The 19,265-nt window shown below is 36.2% G+C and overlaps 2 protein-coding genes across 2 annotated transcripts in view; one reads left to right on the forward strand and one right to left on the reverse strand.

Annotated features, from left to right (window-relative positions):
• Positions 1–7,119: 7,119 nt before the first annotated feature.
• Positions 7,120–14,954, forward strand: LOC106791351 (putative U5 small nuclear ribonucleoprotein 200 kDa helicase). The gene is made up of 6 exons (XM_014756925.1): positions 7,120–7,412; positions 7,822–7,985; positions 8,069–8,588; positions 8,721–8,967; positions 9,064–9,391; positions 9,526–14,954. The coding sequence occupies exons 1-6, from the start codon at positions 7,368–7,370 to the stop codon at positions 14,624–14,626; spliced, it is 6,405 nt and encodes a 2,134-aa protein (XP_014612411.1). The 5' UTR covers positions 7,120–7,367; the 3' UTR covers positions 14,627–14,954.
• A 1,209-nt stretch (positions 14,955–16,163) lies between these two features.
• LOC106791352 overlaps positions 16,164–19,265 on the reverse strand; it is a 5,350-nt gene continuing 2,248 nt past the window's right edge. The window contains exons 2-4 of the mRNA XM_014756926.1: positions 17,625–18,463; positions 16,992–17,459; positions 16,164–16,868 (exon numbers count right to left, since the gene is read on the reverse strand). Of these exons, the coding sequence (XP_014612412.1) occupies positions 16,565–16,868; positions 16,992–17,459; positions 17,625–17,911 (1,059 nt within the window). The 5' untranslated portion in view covers positions 17,912–18,463 and the 3' untranslated portion in view covers positions 16,164–16,564. The remainder of the gene's footprint in view (positions 16,869–16,991; positions 17,460–17,624; positions 18,464–19,265) is intronic.

Consider the following 19,265-nt stretch of genomic DNA (forward strand, 5'->3'; position numbering starts at 1 on the left):
CATAAGATGTATTAACAATATCTTACAATAATAATAATGGAAATGTTAAGTCAGTTAAAATTTGTAGTAGTCGATTCAACGAATGTTCGTGGAACGAAGTAATTTCCGTCTTTCACTTTAACATTGTAACAAAATAACCACGTTATTTCTTTTTCTTTGCATAACAGAGAAGCAGCAGCAGCAGGTGAAGACACACCGGACTCCACGTAAGGAAAAAGAAAAGAAATATAGAGAAGGATCGATTTTTAAGACAACTTTTAAACTGACACACGCACGCGACTCATTCTGTAATTTAGATAACACATATTTAATCGCACATGTCGTTTGCAACAGAATTCACCGGCTCGACGCAGCAACACGTACTTATAAATTTATAATATATCTTTTTTTTAATGTTAATCACTAATTACAAAAAAAGATCAAACAAATTTAACTTATAAAGAAATGTTTCGCTCGGAGATTCATTTAAACTTGAATGAATTAATAAGGAGAGAAAAAATATACGAGAAATCGAGCCGTTACTCGGAACAAAAATTACGAGCTATGTGTTCAGAACCATTTTTAATGATATACGAAGAAGATTCTGATCTAATGCGGATCGATTACGTTTCCATCCCTAATCAAGTCGAGAAAGGGTTGCGTCTGGCACCGTTTTTCCTTCCCACAGGAGACTAACAGGGAGAATATCGATTCTCTTAAAATGGTTGAAGAATAAGAAGAAGGAGGATGAACTTTCACCCTCATTTTAGATTTATCGGGCTGGACGTCCGGTCAAATCTTGAAGGCCTACGATTCTTTCTCGCTCTCTCTCCCTTTTTAATTTTATCGTTCGACCCTCCAGGGGGTGCACGTCCCTTAAAAATAAAAAAGAAATCGGGGATCTTTCTTTCCAAGTAAATCTTTCCTCGTATCGAAAATCCTTTAAGAGGTTAGGTCACTCTAAAAGCCGAAAAATAGGCTTTTCCGTGATTTTTTTCCTTTTCAAGAAAAATATTAAATAAATCGAGTTTACAAAGGGATAGAAGTTTATTGTAAATATGATTGATTGTGCGAGAAACGTAATTTTTATAGAATAATTTATTGAAAAATGGCGGCTATGTGCAGCGTTTCTCAGATGACTTCTCTATTTTAGAGATGTCCAACGGCCGTATCAACGACTACTGTAAATTTTCAACTATGACGAGTCAATACATTTTTGAGGTCCTAAGGGACTATTTAAACCAATAACAAAAAATTCGATTGGCCTAACCCCTTAATGTCATTTCGTTAGAGTCTTAGGAGAGACAAGTAAGTTGGGAAAGAAGAAGGATACGTACGCAGAGTGTAGGCAACCTGTACGGTCTTCTGTTTAGAGAAAAAGAGAGAACTCGTGAGAGAAAACCTGCATGGCGAGAGAGAAAGACGAAGAGAATCACCTGCGGTGCACCTGCTGTGCAGGGGACTCCTTTGGTCCCGTATTAAAAGTGTATCAGACCCTCCTCTTCATCTTCTTTACTCTTTGAATTGCCTCCTTGGATTGTTCTCTCTCTCTCTCTCTCTCTTCCTTGATCGGCAACTCCTCCACTACGAAATACCTGGTGGCCTCTTCTACACGGTAATTGGCCCTCAACCGACTTTTGCCTTTGATGGAAACGCGCGTGCGAGATCGGCACAGTCCTGATCAGGACATATTCTCTTAAGCGATCGAATAAATGAACTCGTTATACTTTTACGGGAAATAATAAAAATCAAGAGGGGGATGAATATATATTTTGTGATATGGAAATTATGAACAAAATTGTAATAGAAAATATTAATTTATTGTTTGAATACGTTACAGACAGAAATTCTTCTTGTTTCCTGCCAATAGGACGCTAAACGTGTAATAGAAAGGAAACGTTTAAAAGTTTGAAAAACGGAAATTTGGTGTTCTCTTTTTTTTTATTCTTGTTCATATTGCTAGAGAAAGAAAGCAAGAAAGAAAGGAAGAAAAAGATATACGTATCTTCCGTCTGGCAGACGAAAAGGAAAAAGTCGAGGAAACGACTAGAAGACGTTCTCGTCGTTGTGTACTGCGAAGGAACGGCATCGGTTCGTTCACGAACTCGGCAACGGCCAACAGGTGTATAGCAGGTGCACACCCCAGCACCTTGGAGAGTGTTGTAGAGAGTTAAAAAGTTTCACATCCACCTGAAGGTCCCACGCGAGAAGCCGAGCGACTTTCAACCGTCGCCAGAGTTCGACCGCCCTTATCACCCTTCGAAGAAAGACGACCCACCCCACGAACAACGACCAAGATACCGAACGTCTACGAACGTTACACGAATATGTCTCTACAGTTGATTCTATTATAAGTTATCATTGATTAAACTCCACTCCAATTAATGATTAATGATCAATGATTAATGCACGTGGAATCATTATTTATAGTTAAGTAATATTCAAACAAATATCGTTTATACGTTTACATTTATTTTATTCGATCATTATCACTTGTCATTTTTATCTTTTTTCTTCGATTATTATGTAAAAACAATGAATATATTATATATTTATATATATGTATTACATATTTTATTGATTTTAAACAAAATGTGTTTCTTTTAGAATTCAAACAGGTATGTGAATTATGAATATAATAACGTGGGTGAGAGGTAGTGGTGGTCGAACAAAAGCGCGCGTTATACGAAATGGAAAACGAAACACCTGCGGCTCATTATCGATCAAACATCGATCGAGTATCGATTTAACATCGATTGATCTCTCTCTTTCTTTCTCTTCTTACAATTAGTTTTCCTTTTTTCTTGTTTGATTCTTTCGAAGGTTGCACTTGAAGAATCATTACGTAGGGCTCGATAAATTTTTGACCGTTAAAAAGCAACCCTGACGCAACCCTAGCACTAGGTGCACGACGTCTGCTGTTTTTCCCTCTTTTTCTTATCCTTGTGGTTGTTCTTCTTCTTCCTTCGTTCCTTCCTTCGTTCCTTCCTTCCTGGACAACAAGTGCGTAGACGGTACAAGTGGTTTTTTCGATTTAATGATACATTGCCTGTCGTCTTACACACACAGAGACACGAGAAGGCGGATACGCGTGCGCGCACGCGTACATTATTTTTATACTTAACCGCATAACGTTCATTCGATTTTCCGTTAGCTCTCTTAAATTCTCTTTTTCTTCCTTTTTTTTTCTATATGATTTTGATTGGCATTTGCGAATATTTACGATACCCCAAAAATTCCTCTTCCTCATTTATAAGTTCGTTAAATGCAATGTCTTTCAAAATGAGCTTTGACCACAAATGTGCCAGTAGTTAATCAAAATAAAAAGCAACGCGAAAATTTATTTATCATAACTGAATTGACCGAACTCAGGACGTAGGCACCTGTACGTCCCCTTTCTCTTTATCGGCGGCACACAATCGCCTTACATTGCGGCAGCTGTAACGTATAGGGATTAACGTATCCCATTCGCGTAGAGGTATCCTACAGATGGAAGGCATCATCATCCTTGCTATACCTCTCTCTCTTTCTATTTGTGTCTTTCGTTTTTCAAGATTAAAATTATACATAATCTACGATATCAATATACTTTTTGTAAAAAGATACACCTATGCTTATGAAATAATAAATATCTCTAAAGTATAACACAGCAAATAGATAATAATCTAACAAATCAATATTTGTAAGTAAAAATATATTGTAAAATATTATAAAAATAAATGTAAAATATATAAAATAGTACTGGACCCACATGGGGCGTGTCTGTACAAGAGAGTATATTATAAATTACTTAAATTTCATAGCATATTACGTGATTTCAAGGAATCTATCAGACACGGTAGACGATCACACGGAAAGTACATTTTACCATCTGTCTTCTCTATATATTGGGCATATGTCGTTGGATAATATCGAAAATGATCCGAACAGGTAGGAAAAAAAAGAGAAAGAGAGAGAGAGAGAGAGAAATACCAAAGTGGATTCTAAACTTCGAAGAGTTCGCTACCCGTCTGTCGGTGCTCATCTGTTGATTTCTTCCAAATCAAAATAATATCACGGTCTCCATATTTCCGCGTTGCATTATATTTAATTGTTTTCTACGTGAAAAAAAAGATATCTAACAATAAACATCGATATCCGACGTGGAAAATATGGAAAATGTGGAAAAGCTACGTTTCTTATGGTCCCAACTCGATGAAAGTATATGTAATAAATGTTCATAAATCCTAGGGGGCTAGTCAGAGACTAAACGGAAATAACTGTCTCTATCTTTCTCTTCGTAACCCTTCCGTTTCCGGCAGGATTCGATGAATCTCAGTGAATATGACGGACGATTAAGTTTGTCAGTGATGTAGCAACCATGTAGCAACCCCCCGTGAACGATAATGGGCATGGCCAGAAGGATTGTGGTGATCAGAAAGAAAGGTTGCCAGTGGGAAGGGTTAAGGGAAATGCGATCGTAGTCTGATTTATGAACGAAATCTCGAGTAAACGACCTGTTTCCGTGCTTCGCGGTGCGTGAAATAACTTTGGGCGGGTTCACTGTTCGCGGGGAGGAAGGTCTATCGCATACACACATATGTGATGTATTTATAATATCTGGTTTTGCGTCTAGACCAATATTCAATTAATTCAGTTGTATAGTATAGTAATCGTACAACTTAGGATATAAGACGAACGAGTTGTACAACTTTCTACGATCATTTAAAATTCTTTTTTTTTTTTTGTTTATTTTTCTCTTATATAAACCAAGAAAAATATTCAAGACTTTTCCAACGTTCTTTTTTCATTCACAAACGCTTTAAAAATAGAACTTTCTTAATAGAATCATTATTAATCCGTTTGCGAATTCGAACGACGCAGTCTCCTCGGGCGTATTTAATCAATCGGTGATACAATGTATTATTTCTCGAGGCGAGGTCAAGAGTCACCGTGTAAATTAATCTTTTATTTAAAGTCGAAAAGTCTTTCGCATCTCACAGACGATACGATTTTCCCTTTCTCCCTTCTTTCCTTTCCAAAACATGGCTGAGAAGAATACGAAGTTTAATCTTATATTAAACTGACAAGAGAAAAAAAGAGAAAGAAGATAAGAAAAAGGAGACAAAGATGTTGGTTATCTGTACACGTGATTTTTTACTTCTTTTATATTATCATATATTTTTATCGTTAAGACATTAATATCTTTCTGCTAATTTATTGATTTATTTATAATTATATATATATTTACATTGATAATATAAATTATTATTGTTCGCATTTGATTTTATCATTTTCTAATATTATCTTCATTGCGCGTGTATGTGTTTTTGATATTTCGTACGACTTCGACTTCATATTAAACTATCTAGACAATAAGCTTGTTATTTTCCTCTTAACTTCGTTTATACTTCAAGCGAGGGATATTTAAAACGCTTAATAAAATACATTTCTCTGTTTCTTTATCTCTTTCTCTTTTTACCGAAAGATACGATAGTTTTCTTGCACATGCCTCCAACTCATCCGAGTCAAGCAACGTGGCGACGCGATGATTCGTTCCTTTTGTTTTATTTTTCAAAGATAAAGAAATGACTTTTTGTTACGTAAAGACGGTTTACTTTTCTGAGAATGTTAGTCACTGATTATGAGACGTTGTCGATTTGATAAGTTCGACCGTGCGAACATGTTTGAAATTTCTATTCATTTTTCGATTTACTACGAAATTGACGTATACAAATTTAAGTTTTTCAAAATTGCTGCCATTTTAATGGAATGCGTATAATATAAATATCAAGGAAAAAGAAAAGAAAAGAAAAGAAAAGACAAGGGATATTCACCAAGAAGTTAATACACTTTTTCTCGTTTTAAATGATAAAAGACAAAAGCAAAGACAAACTCTATACGGTATAATCTTACAGCTCTCATAAGTGCAGCTGTGTGCAAAATTAATAACGCATATGTACGTATGTATGTATGTACATAAGACGACTACTTATTTACTCGTTTCTACCCACGCGTTGCTGTCTGGTAATTACTGGAAGCGAGCGAAAGAAATGATTAAGTGAAAGTGATAAGTCGAAGAAGAAATCGATTATATGAGATGGATTGTAATAATAGTTTTTGACGATAAGTAAACGTCAAATTCAATACATTAAAAGAAAATTCAAAATTATTCTTTGCAAATTTTCTTTCTAATTAAATGAAAAAGATCAACATTTTCTATACCGTATGAGAATAGAAATGTTTTTTTTTTTTAATGAAATGATTCATAATTTTCATTTAATCTAATAAACAAATTGATCAGGTGTTCATGGTTGGAAGATGTTGATTTCGTTGCTTATGAATACGTAATTGACGTCAGGGCTATCGGAATAACCGGAACGATCAGTAGGATTTATCGTAATAAAAAGAAAAAACAAAGAGAAATAAAAAAAAAAAAAGAAAGAAAGAAAAAGAGAAGGGAGAACTACTTTTCTAACAATAAGATATCTCGCAAAGTTCAAAGGTTCTCTCGATAATACGTTTACTTGTTTAACGTTCACACTTGGGAGATAATTTCTTCATTATTATGGTCTCGATCAGTTTGTCCGTCTTGATCGTTCGCACTTATTATCTCACTTCTTCAGTATGAAACGCGGAGAAGATTTTTATTGATCGGTATCGATTATTAAAATTAATGAATGCAAATAAGTGAAAGACTTAATATTATTATTACACTCGATACCTGGGTTTATCAATGTTTAAGGTATACCTACTTCTACCGGAAGGGTCAAAATGATTTTTGTTAAAAAGAAAGTACTTAGAAAAAAACATACAATTGTAGATGTAATAGAAGTAATTATCTTTTCTTTTTGCTTATTGCATGTAATACCATGCATGTAAATGATATATTTAAGATTAAAGATTGGCAGTTGTTTTGTACGTGTGTATTATTGAAAACATTCACGAAGCAGTATTAAAAAAAGGGTTAAATATAAAATTAATTTACATTCCAGGGTTTCTAAACTTTTTAAATTTTAAATGGATAAAGATATGATAAAACGAACCAATCACTTTTCGCCATAGGGACGTCAACATTAGGATCGATAGGTATCGATAGGCAGCGAAAAGTATCGATATACATCGATAGGCAGCGATAAGTATCGATAAACAGCGATAAGTATCGATAGGTCGCGTTTAACCATCGATCATTCGACATTGCATCGTTGCACCATCGTAATATAAGTTGAGTAAATAGAGTTTATGGGTATATTCTTATATCACATAGAATTATACAAACGAAAATATAGTGAATGAAAAAATAATGATATTGTGTCGAGAATAACCATTTGGTAATGCAGTTTATATTTTTGATAGATTAGTGAGTGAACTTGCTAAGATTTTTACTGTAGAATTTATTATATTACAATATGGCGGACGCTGCCGCACGACAATTGCAATACGAATATAAAGCGGTGAGTATCAGTTAACCTTTTTTACAAATATAGAAACATTATATGAGATAAACAATTGCACAGTACACCTAATTTTGTGTTTACACGAACTTTTTTTTTTTTTTTATACAATTTCGATTTAACACAATCGACCCAAATTCTTAGAAGAAAATTTTGCTTTACCCAGCCATTTCATTTGCGATGCAATATATTTTTTTACACGTATTCTTAAGGAAACGTATCTATCGTGTAAAAACAGAATTGAATATTATTTATTGCGATTATAAGTCTCTCGTGAGGTTTATTAAGATATTCATTTTATAATAATTTGGCATGCTATAGTATAAGCAACGTTAAAATGTTTTCATATTCCATTATGTAGAGGATTACAAGAATTATTATTTTAAAGAAAACTTATGTCTACTTCTAGAATTCAAATTTGGTTTTACAAGCTGACGTTCGGCTAATAGAAAGACGCAGTAGAGATGAAGCTACGGGTGAAGTTATGTCCCTTGTTGGGAAGCTCGATGGTACACGCATGGGTGACAGAGCTCAACGAACAAAACCGGGAAAAGCTGAAGAGAGGAAAGCAAAGTATGTAAATATGTTTTCATGTTTAATTTAATTATTGTTTATATAGTTACATCTATATAGATATATAATTTTATATTTTGTAGACGTCAGAAGCGCGATGAAGCACAGTATGACTTTGCACGCATGAGAGGTGCCACTTTACTTTCTGAAGGAGTAGATGAAATGGTTGGTATTGTTTATCGACCCAAAACTCAAGAGACACGTCAAACTTATGAAGTATTGCTCAGTTTTATTCAAGAAGCTTTAGGCGATCAACCACGCGATATTTTATGTGGTGCTGCGGATGAGGTTTTGGCAGTATTGAAAAATGACAGATTAAAAGAAAGAGAAAAGAAGAAGGAAACAGAATTGTTACTTGGTTCGCTTGCTGAAGAAAGATTTGCATTATTGGTGAATCTTGGAAAAAAGATAACAGATTTTGGAAATGATGAAAAAAGTACCACAAATGAAGAAAACATTGATGAAACATATGGGATTAATGTACAATTTGAAGAGAGCAGCGAAGAAGATGATGAAGATGTTTACGGAGAGGTTAGGGAGAATGATGATGAGGGCGACGAAGGAGAAGAAGCTAATGACGATAGAGCCATTCATGCTGAGAATGTAAGAAGAAACAAATGATATTATAATTAAATAATTTAATATACATATATTATTTAATTATACATATAATTTAATATACATATATTATTTAATTATACAAATTTTAAATGAATATATTTCTTTTCTCTTTAGTTAGGTGGAGCAGAAGAGATGAAAAAGGAAAAACCACTGCATCCTCTTGATATAGATGCATATTGGCTACAAAGAAGATTAAGTAGGATATATGATGATGCGATGGTTTCCCAAGCAAGAGCAGCAGAAGTATTAACAGTTTTGAAGGATGCTAGCGACGATCGTGATTGTGAAAATCAATTAGTTTTACTTTTGGGTTATGACTGTTTTGACTTTATAAAACAGTTAAAAAAATATAGACACACGAGTATGTTAACATATATACAAATAAATATAATTATTTTTCATTAATATAATTTTTTTTAATAAGGGTAATCTTCTAATTTTTTTTTCTTCAATTTAGTTGCCTACTGCACGATGTTAGCAGCCTCGCAGTCTGAATCGGAGAGGCAAAAAATACGTAATAAGATGAATGACGAACCGGTACTTGCAAAAATTTTAAAACAATTAGATACAGGAAAAGGTGATGACGATGCGGATGAAACAATGGAAGCCAGAGCACAGCGCAAGAGAAGAGAAGAAAATGAAGACACTGGAGGTCCAGGAGGTCAAGTCCAAGGAACCAGAAATTTAATAGACTTAGAAGATTTAATATTTGCACAAGGAAGTCATTTTATGGCAAACAAGCGTTGTCAACTGCCTGATGGAAGTTTTAGGAAACAAAGAAAAGGGTATGTATAGTGATAGGCTATTATAATTGCTCTTCCTATTGACATAAAATAATTAATAATTAATCAACAAGCAGGTTCTATGACCTGCTCTATATATTATAATTTACAATATCTTTGCCTTTATATATTTTTAGATATGAAGAAGTTCATGTACCTGCTTTGAAACCCAAACCATTTGGCGACAGTGAGAAACTTTTACCGATCGAAGATTTACCAAAGTACGTCCAACCTGCTTTTGAGGGTTTTAAAACATTGAACAGAATTCAAAGTCGTTTATATCAGAGTGCATTGGAAAGCGACGAAAATTTATTACTGTGTGCACCTACTGGAGCTGGAAAAACAAACGTTGCTCTACTTTGTATGATGCGTGAAATCGGCAAACACATTAATGCAGACGGCACGATAAACGCAGACGAATTCAAAATAATTTATGTTGCACCAATGCGTTCTCTCGTACAAGAAATGGTTGGTAATTTCGGAAAAAGATTATCAACTTACAATTTAACTGTTTCGGAATTAACTGGAGACCATCAGCTGACTAGAGAACAAATAGCTGCGACCCAAGTAATTGTTTGCACTCCAGAAAAGTGGGACATTATAACGCGTAAAGGTGGTGAAAAAACATTCACTTCGTTAGTAAGATTAATTATTATTGACGAAATTCATTTGTTGCACGACGAAAGAGGTCCGGTTTTAGAAGCGTTGGTTGCAAGAACGATCAGGAATATTGAAACCACTCAAGAAGATGTTCGGCTTGTAGGTCTTTCAGCTACATTACCAAACTATCAAGACGTTGCCACATTTCTACGTATTAAAATGGAAACTGGTCTTTTCTACTTTGACAACAGTTTTAGGCCTGTTGCATTGGAACAGCAATATATTGGTGTGACAGAAAAAAAAGCATTGAAACGATTTCAAGTTATGAATGAAATAGTTTATGAAAAAACAATGGAACATGCTGGTCGTAATCAAGTATTAATTTTCGTACATTCTCGCAAGGAGACTGGAAAAACTGCACGTGCAATCAGGGACATGTGTTTAGAAAAAGATACCCTAGGCCAATTTCTTCGAGAAGGTTCTGCATCTATGGAAGTATTGAGAAGCGAAGCGGAACAAGTAAAGAATCAAGAGCTTAAAGATTTATTGCCGTATGGATTCGCTATCCATCATGCTGGTATGACAAGGGTAGATCGTACTTTAGTTGAAGATCTTTTTGCTGATAGGCACATACAAGTTCTTGTTTCGACTGCTACTTTGGCCTGGGGTGTTAACTTACCAGCTCATACAGTAATTATCAAAGGTACACAAGTATATAATCCAGAAAAAGGCAGGTGGGTTGAATTAGGCGCCTTAGATGTTTTACAAATGTTAGGTCGAGCTGGTCGTCCACAATATGACACTAAAGGTGAAGGAATTTTAATTACTAACCATAGCGAACTTCAGTATTATTTATCTCTTTTGAACCAGCAATTACCAATAGAGTCGCAATTGATTAGCAAGCTACCAGATATGTTAAATGCAGAGATAGTTTTAGGTACCATTCAAAACATTAGAGATGCCGTCACTTGGCTTGGTTATACATATTTATATGTCAGGATGCCACGTTGTCCTATTCTCTATGGAATAGGTCATGACAAATTAAGAGAAGATCCTTTATTAGAATTACATAGAGCAGATTTAATTCATTCTGCCGCAGTTGCGTTAGACAGAAGTGGTTTAATCAAATACGATCGTAAATCTGGAAATTTCCAAGCAACCGAGTTAGGTAGAATAGCTTCGCATTATTACTGTACTCACGAAACAATGTCTACGTACAATCAACTTCTCAAGCGAACATTAAGTGAAATCGAATTGTTCCGAGTATTCTCGTTGTCCAGCGAATTCAAAAATATTAATGTCAGGGAGGAAGAGAAATTGGAATTACAAAAGTTGATGGAACGGGTACCTATACCAGTTAAAGAGAGTATAGAAGAGCCTAGTGCTAAAGTGAATGTATTGTTACAAGCATACATCTCACAATTAAAATTGGAAGGATTTGCTCTGATGTCCGATATGATGTTAGTTACGCAATCGGCAACGCGATTAATGAGAGCTATATTTGAAATTGTGTTGTTCCGCGGATGGGCCCAATTAGCGGATAAATGTTTATCCTTGTGTAAAATGATAGATCGTAGAATGTGGCAATCCATGTCGCTTTTAAGACAATTCCGAAAGATGCCGGAGGAAATAGTGAAGAAAATAGAGAAGAAAAACATGCCATGGGAAAGATTGTACGATCTCGGACCGAACGAAATTGGTGAAATGATACGATCGCCTAAATTAGGAAAAACTATTTATAAATATGTCCATCAGTTTCCAAAATTGGAATTATCGACGCATATCCAACCGATCACGCGGTCCACCTTGCGCGTCGAATTAACAATTGCGCCTGATTTTCAATGGGACGAGAAAGTGCATGGTGCTTCTGAAGCATTTTGGATTCTCGTGGAAGACGTCGATTCCGAGGTCATACTCCATCACGAATATTTCCTTTTAAAAGCGAAATACGCGACCGACGAGCATTTAATCAAATTCTTTGTTCCAGTATTTGAACCATTACCGCCGCAATATTTCTTACGTGTAGTATCGGACAGATGGATCGGTGTTGAGACTCAATTACCCGTCAGTTTTAGACATCTCATATTACCAGAAAAGAATCTACCGCCAACAGAATTATTAGATCTCCAGCCTTTACCAATAACCGCGTTGAGAAACGCTAAATTTGAAAATTTATATGCCAACAAATTTCCGCAATTTAATCCAATACAAACACAAGTATTTAACGCGGTATACAATTCTGATGATAACGTCTTTGTTGGGGCACCAACTGGATCTGGAAAGACTACTATTGCCGAGTTTGCGGTACTTCGTTTGTTGACACAAAATCCAGAAGGTAGATGCGTCTATATGGTCAGCAAGGAAGCATTGGCTGAGCTAGTTTATGCCGATTGGCTGGTAAAGTTTGGCCAACAATTGAGTAGGAAAGTAGTTTTACTAACTGGAGAAACTGGAACAGATCTTAAGTTACTTGCCAAAGGACAAATAGTCATAACGACTGCTGACAAATGGGATGTGCTTTCTCGAAGATGGAAGCAACGTAAGAATGTACAGAATATCCAATTATTTATTGTGGATGAATTGCAATTAATCGGCGGTGAAGAAGGTCCCGTCTTAGAAGTAGCTTGCTCCAGAGCGAGATATATTTCCTCTCAGTTGGATAAACCAACTAGGATAGTAGCGTTGTCAGCGTCACTGGCCGATGCTAAGGATGCAGCACAATGGTTGGGTGCACCAGCTGCTGCAACTTTTAACTTTCATCCTTCTGTGAGACCTGTACCATTGGAATTACATGTTCAGGGCATTAACATAACTCATAATGCCTCAAGGCTGGCTGCTATGGCCAAACCAGTATATAATGCGATACTAAGACATGCCGCGCACAAACCTGTTATTGTCTTTGTGCCTACTCGTCGGCAAGCTAGATTAACAGCTATCGATTTATTAACATTTACAGCAGCAGAGGGTGCACCATCAAGATTTTTCCATGCCGAAGAAGCCGATATCAAACCCTTCTTAGATAGAATGACAGATAAAACATTGAAAGAGACCTTGTCTCAAGGTATAGCTTATTTGCATGAAGGACTTTCTGCGGATGATCGACGTTTAGTCGAACAATTGTTTGACAGCGATGCCATTCAAGTAGCAGTGGCAACCAGAGACTTGTGTTGGAGTTTATCCATTAGTTCCCATTTGGTAGTAGTAATGGACACTCAGTGTTACAATGGGAAAACTCACGCGTATGAGGATTATCCGATAACAGATGTTTTACAAATGGTAGCACGAGCTAATCGACCATTAGAAGACGACGATGCCAAGTGCGTGCTTCTTTGTCAAAGTTCTAAAAAGGATTTCTTTAAAAAGTTCTTAAACGAACCACTACCAGTAGAGAGTCATTTGGATCACAGATTACACGATCACTTTAACGCTGAAATTGTTACAAAAACGATAGAAAACAAGCAGGACGCAGTTGACTACCTTACATGGACATTCCTATACAGGAGACTCACTCAAAATCCAAATTATTACGGATTGCAAGGAATCACGCACAGACACTTGTCAGATCATCTGTCCGAATTAGTTGAAACAACATTGAATGATCTTGAACAAGCCAAGTGTGTAGCGGTCGAGGATGAAATGGACACCTTACCATTGAATCTTGGAATGATCGCTGCTTATTATTACATCAATTATGCCACCATTGAATTGTTCAGTCTATCTTTGAACAACAAAACGAAGATCCGCGGTCTATTGGAGATTATATCGGCAGCTGCGGAATACGAAACTGTTCCGGTAAGACAACGAGAAGAGAATTTATTGAGAAGTTTAGCTTCACGACTTCCTCATGCGCCTCAAGCAACTAGAATGGCTGATCCTCATGTGAAAGCTCAATTACTTTTGCAAGCTCACCTTTCTAGAATACAGTTAGGCCCAGAATTACAAAAAGACACAGAATTAGTTCTAAGCAAAGCAGTTAGGTTGATACAGGCCTGCGTCGATGTCCTTAGTTCTTCAGGTTGGTTGACGCCTGCCGTTGCTGCTATGGAATTGGCACAGATGGTAACGCAAGCGATGTGGTCGAAAGATTCTTATCTCAAACAATTACCGCACTTTACCTCAGAAACGATCAAACGATGCACAGAAAAGAAAGTTGAGACCGTTTTTGACGTGATAGAACTCGAATTTGACGATAGGAATAGACTTTTACAGCTGACGGATGCACAAATGGCAGACGTTGCTAAATTTTGTAATCGTTATCCCAACATTGAAATGTCTTACGAGGTTCAGGACAAGGATAAATTACACAGTGGCGGTACTGTGAATGTTATTGTACAGCTCGAAAGAGAAGATGAAGTAACAGGTCCAGTAGTAGCACCATTCTTCCCACAAAAACGCGAGGAAGGTTGGTGGGTTGTCATCGGAGATCCTAAGACGAATTCTTTACTCTCCATCAAGAGATTAACTTTGCAACAGAAGGCTAAAGTAAGGTTGGACTTTGTTGCCCCGACACCAGGACAGCATTCGTATACTTTATATTTTATGAGCGATGCGTATCTTGGGTGTGATCAAGAGTACAAATTTACAATCAACATTGGTGAATACGAATCAGATGCAAGCTCTGGTTCCGAATCTGAATAAAAAGATTGCTGAATTTCATCGATATCAGGTAGGAATACTTGCCTGAGTGCTTTTCGAAGTCAAGTTATCGCGCATGTATGTGTCTTTTAATTCTCATATTCATCTGGAGACACTAAAACAATTCAATCGATCGAGGGCCAATTCAGCACTTAATTATATCTTTCTAATATAGGTCAAATAAGATTTTTTCTATATGTATAATAGATTCTGCGATTTTATTAGGATTCCATACCATCCGGATAAAGGATGTGTGTGTACTGCGAGACTCACAAATGTAACATTCGGAAGAAACGTTAAATATATAAGAAGGAAAGCGTACGTTATTCAATCACACATCCATCATTTTAACAATCCCAGGAATGTATAGATATACGCACATATACATATTATATATATATATATATCTCTTTTCATTGGTATGTGTGTATGTCTCTGTGTATACGTGAGTGTTTATTGTGTGTATGGCACATAATACTGATAATTATTTGCATATAAGCGAAGTCTATTAATCGGTCAGTTTTTAACGGTCAAAGAATTTGTATAAAAGTAAATTTCAAAGATTACAGTTTTTATTGGAGAATTTATTTTGTCTTTCTTTTTTCTATTTATGTTTGACGGTTGTTAAGGCTTTGATAGGAACACGTATTATGAAACTGAAGGCAGATCGTAGAGAGCTTTTCGTGTTTTCTGTGAAAATATTTGTCGTTCGAAGTTAATGCGATGATTTCCATAATAAATAGAAAAATATCTTCTATATTGCTGTATATTAAATCGAATATAAAACGTTTTTTTTTCTTTCTGTTTTCTCTAAAAAATGTATAAAGTTGTAATTAGTAAAATAAAAAATCACTCGAATATATCGGAAGTTAAACGAATGAAAGCTCGATACAAAATAAAATAAAGAAATCTTTCGTATAAGCTCGTTGCGATCTTTCCTTAGTTTTAACGTTACGATTTTGTTGTAACTTAATTAATACTTATCCTGAACACCTGGCGAGACGCGATTAATCGAAATCTACGCTTCTAAGAAAGAGAATAATAAAGCTTCTTTCTTACATATTTGAATTTACAATATAATAGTAGTAGAGTCGAGCAACGACGCTACCAAATATAACGATGAAAAAAAAAACAAGGTAAGAGTTTGATTATACTCGACGACTATGTATGCATATCTTCGATGCAACGACAATAATGTTGCAGTATGTTTTTTAATTTGATCTTATCAACGAGGAAAATAAGGAAGAAAATGTTGTCATCGAATAAGAAATATGGTAAATACATACATGGTAAGTATGTACACACACATATATATCATATAAACTGTCGGTGCATCGACTTTAAGTATAGTTGAAAAAAAATGATAAATCGTGATGTCGCATTTTTAGTAGTCTCATCATAATTAATACTATGGTTCTAGGTGCGTGCACTTAGTGAATTAGCGAATCCGTTATTTTTCCTACATCGTTCATCCGATCAACCCAAATTGTTCGGATATGCTTATTCAAATTCTTTCTCATTTTTTTTTTTTTTTTTTTGGTTTTTTTTTTTTTTTTTTTTTTTTTTTTATCTATTTTTTATGCGATATATCTTTTGGACGAGAGGGGACGGACGTCTCTCAACCGCGCGTCTAACGAGGATTTTCCTCTTTTCTCATATCTTTTTCGATTGCAACCAACTTTTGTTCCTCTGTGAAAAGGCCTTCCGTTTACGTAATTAGATATCGATTTTTATTTTTTATGTATGTCTATATATCATGTACTCTAAATTGAGATTAAAAAAAAAAGAAAAGAGAAAAAAATAACAACGAATCAAAGAAGAAATATTGGAAAGAAAAATATTAAGAAGAAGAAGGCAGAAATAATACGTCGATGCCGATTAGTCCGTGTTCGGTAAGCGCCATAGGTGCTTGATAAGCCGATTATCATCGATCGATTAGGATTATTCGACACTGTCGACAATTGCCTTATCATCGAGAGTGTGAAGCCAATTAAAAATCATCATGTTCCTCTCGTACTTGGATAATTGATTACCGCGTTCCCTTTCGACGTCTCTGACGGTCAACGCATGATTCCGTTCCTTTCGACCGATTACTGATGTACCGGAAAGTGTTGAAGTAGTACCAGGTACGAGTAATGTCGTACCTGGTGCACCTGTTTGCGCTGCGCTTGCCGCTGCCTCCAATTGGTCCAAGTTGAATTCGCTTTGAGATAGTCGTTCGAGAGCTCGGTAGGTCGTCAGCAATCTATGGAACATTTGAATTATTAATTAGACACAAGATGAAAATTCCAATTTTTTTTTATTAAATTTGAATAATTATTTGATTTGGATAAAATAGGTAAGTTTGGAGGTAGGAAATATGTCTTACCTTCGGCGTATATAATTTTGTCGGACCTTCTTATTGACGGACCTTATAAGATCGGCACCGGTAAAAGGTATAGGTGGAGGTGGTGGAGCTGGTGGTGGTTGTGGTGCGGAGGAATGAGAGCTCGAGGTTTGTTGTGGTTGTTCTTGCGCTGCACCACCGTGAGGACTCGGAAGTTGAGACGTACTCGCGACGGGTTCCCCAACAGCGACCCACGTGCTGCAGGATCTCGAAGCGTGATCGAGCCTCGCGTGTTCCAAAAGTAAATTGTTTCTTTGAGTATCGAGTGCCAAGGCTGATACGGCCGAACGAAGTCCGGCTGCTGGTACAGACGCGTCCGGGCTCGGTAATTGCGAGACGTCGCTCGTACTGAAGCTTTTACGAAGACCCAGTGCCGAGGAAAGAACACCGCAACTGCGGATCAGATCGTTCTCCTCCTCGAACCAGAGGATTTCCGGAATATCCGCTGGTCTGTGTGTACGTTGGATACAAATGAATATCTTTTAGAATATGATCGAATAATAAAATAGAATGGCATCTCTCAAAATGGAATAAAAAGTATATCAATAAGAGCAAGCCAATTATTTTTATTTTGCTCCGTACACGACAGATCTTGGTCAATGGATGTTTACCCACCTGTTATCCTGAATCTGGCGATCGGGTTTCGGCGAGGGTCCCCGTCCAGCTAACTGCACATCGCTATACGATTTGAAGGTAACCAACCTGTTAGCACATCGTAATTCGCTTGCTATCGAGGATACACTGAAAAGGGAGATATCGGTGGTAACACTTTCGTGGCTTGGCGAACGCAACATTCGCGATGTCACTTGAAGCGTAGGGCAATGTACGGTAATCAGACTGTTGCAACCTTGCGTGCAAACGTTTGGCACCGGCGAGGCTGGTTTGGTCTCACTTTCCGACATGCTTTCTTTTTTTTTTTCCTTTTTCCCTTTTTCTCTTTCTTTTTCCCCTTTTATTTTCTTCTCCTTGAGCCTTTCCTTCTTAACCGTTTGAATTTCGTTCGTGAATTATGAAGGATCTTATCAAGTTGGACGCGTTTGCCCCGATGATCATCGTTTCTGAGCCAATTCGAGCCGAATAAACTGTCCTTTCAAGATTCACTCGACTACGTCGTCTATTTTAATAACACGACACTGGGCTGTTCGTAATAAAGAAGCTTACCAACGTCCATCGACGCGAAGAAAAGGAGCTCTTTCCCACTCGAGCAACAACACTTTGCGAACTCCTACCAAGTTTATCCGTGACCTTGCTCCAACCGCTCGAGTCTCGATCGTTCCACTTATCTTCCCTCGTCTTAATTTATCGCATGTGTATCCTCGTTGCTAAATCTAACGATATACTTTTCTATTTTTTATTCTTTCCTTTTCAAAACAATACGTTCGTTTTCTCTTTTTTCTTCTTTTTCTTCGCTCCTCTCTTTATCTCGTCACAAATTTATTTTATATTTTTACACACTGAAAAAGTTCAAATATAAATGATTTTAATTCTTTTTGCTTTTTTTTTTTTGGAATTATTTTCTTTCATAACGCGAGTCACACACACACTTATGTACACCTTATCTCTCGTCTATACGAAATAATAATATCTTTCTACTTTGCGAAAGTTTGCGATATGGAAAATTGCTTAGCACGAGTGCGAACAAGCACCTTAGAATAACATGGAAAATTGATCGTATCAAAATTATTATTTTATTTGTTTTTAATCATTTTTACGCGCCTTCAAACTGCACGAAAAGTAGGCGGGGGTCGCAGGGGGGCGGGGTTGCAGGGTATTTCTTATGAAAAGTTTTATCATTATCGGAAATGAAAGATCATGGAAAAATCAAAAAAGGACAACTTTCGCTTGCGCAAATAAAAATGATTGAATTATTTGTTTAAAAAAAGTAAAAGAAACGAAGGACTACTTGCAACGCGGTAGAAGAATGCAACGCGTCGGTGACTGAATGCAAGGAAAGATCTCGCTGTCTGCTTCCTCCTTATAGGTGCGCGCAATTTCTCGTTCTATCTTTTTCTTTCCTTCCACTCTTTCTCTCTTTCTCGTAGTTCTCTTTGCGCCTCAACGATAGACAAGAGAAATATTATCTAACCGCAAAAAAAAACTAGTCGCGTACTATCAGGCTAGAACAATCAGCTGTTCTCGTAAAATTTCGATTTTTTTCATTTTCTTTAAATTTATTTTTGATCACATGCAGGTACATACGCTCGTTTTTTAAATATAATTTTTTTGTTAATAGTATAATATATTAATTATAAAATA

Source organism: Polistes canadensis, unplaced genomic scaffold (assembly GCF_001313835.1).
Source record: "Polistes canadensis isolate GaletaPanama2010 unplaced genomic scaffold, ASM131383v1 scaffold_300, whole genome shotgun sequence".
Lineage (NCBI taxonomy): Eukaryota > Metazoa > Arthropoda > Insecta > Hymenoptera > Vespidae > Polistes > Polistes canadensis.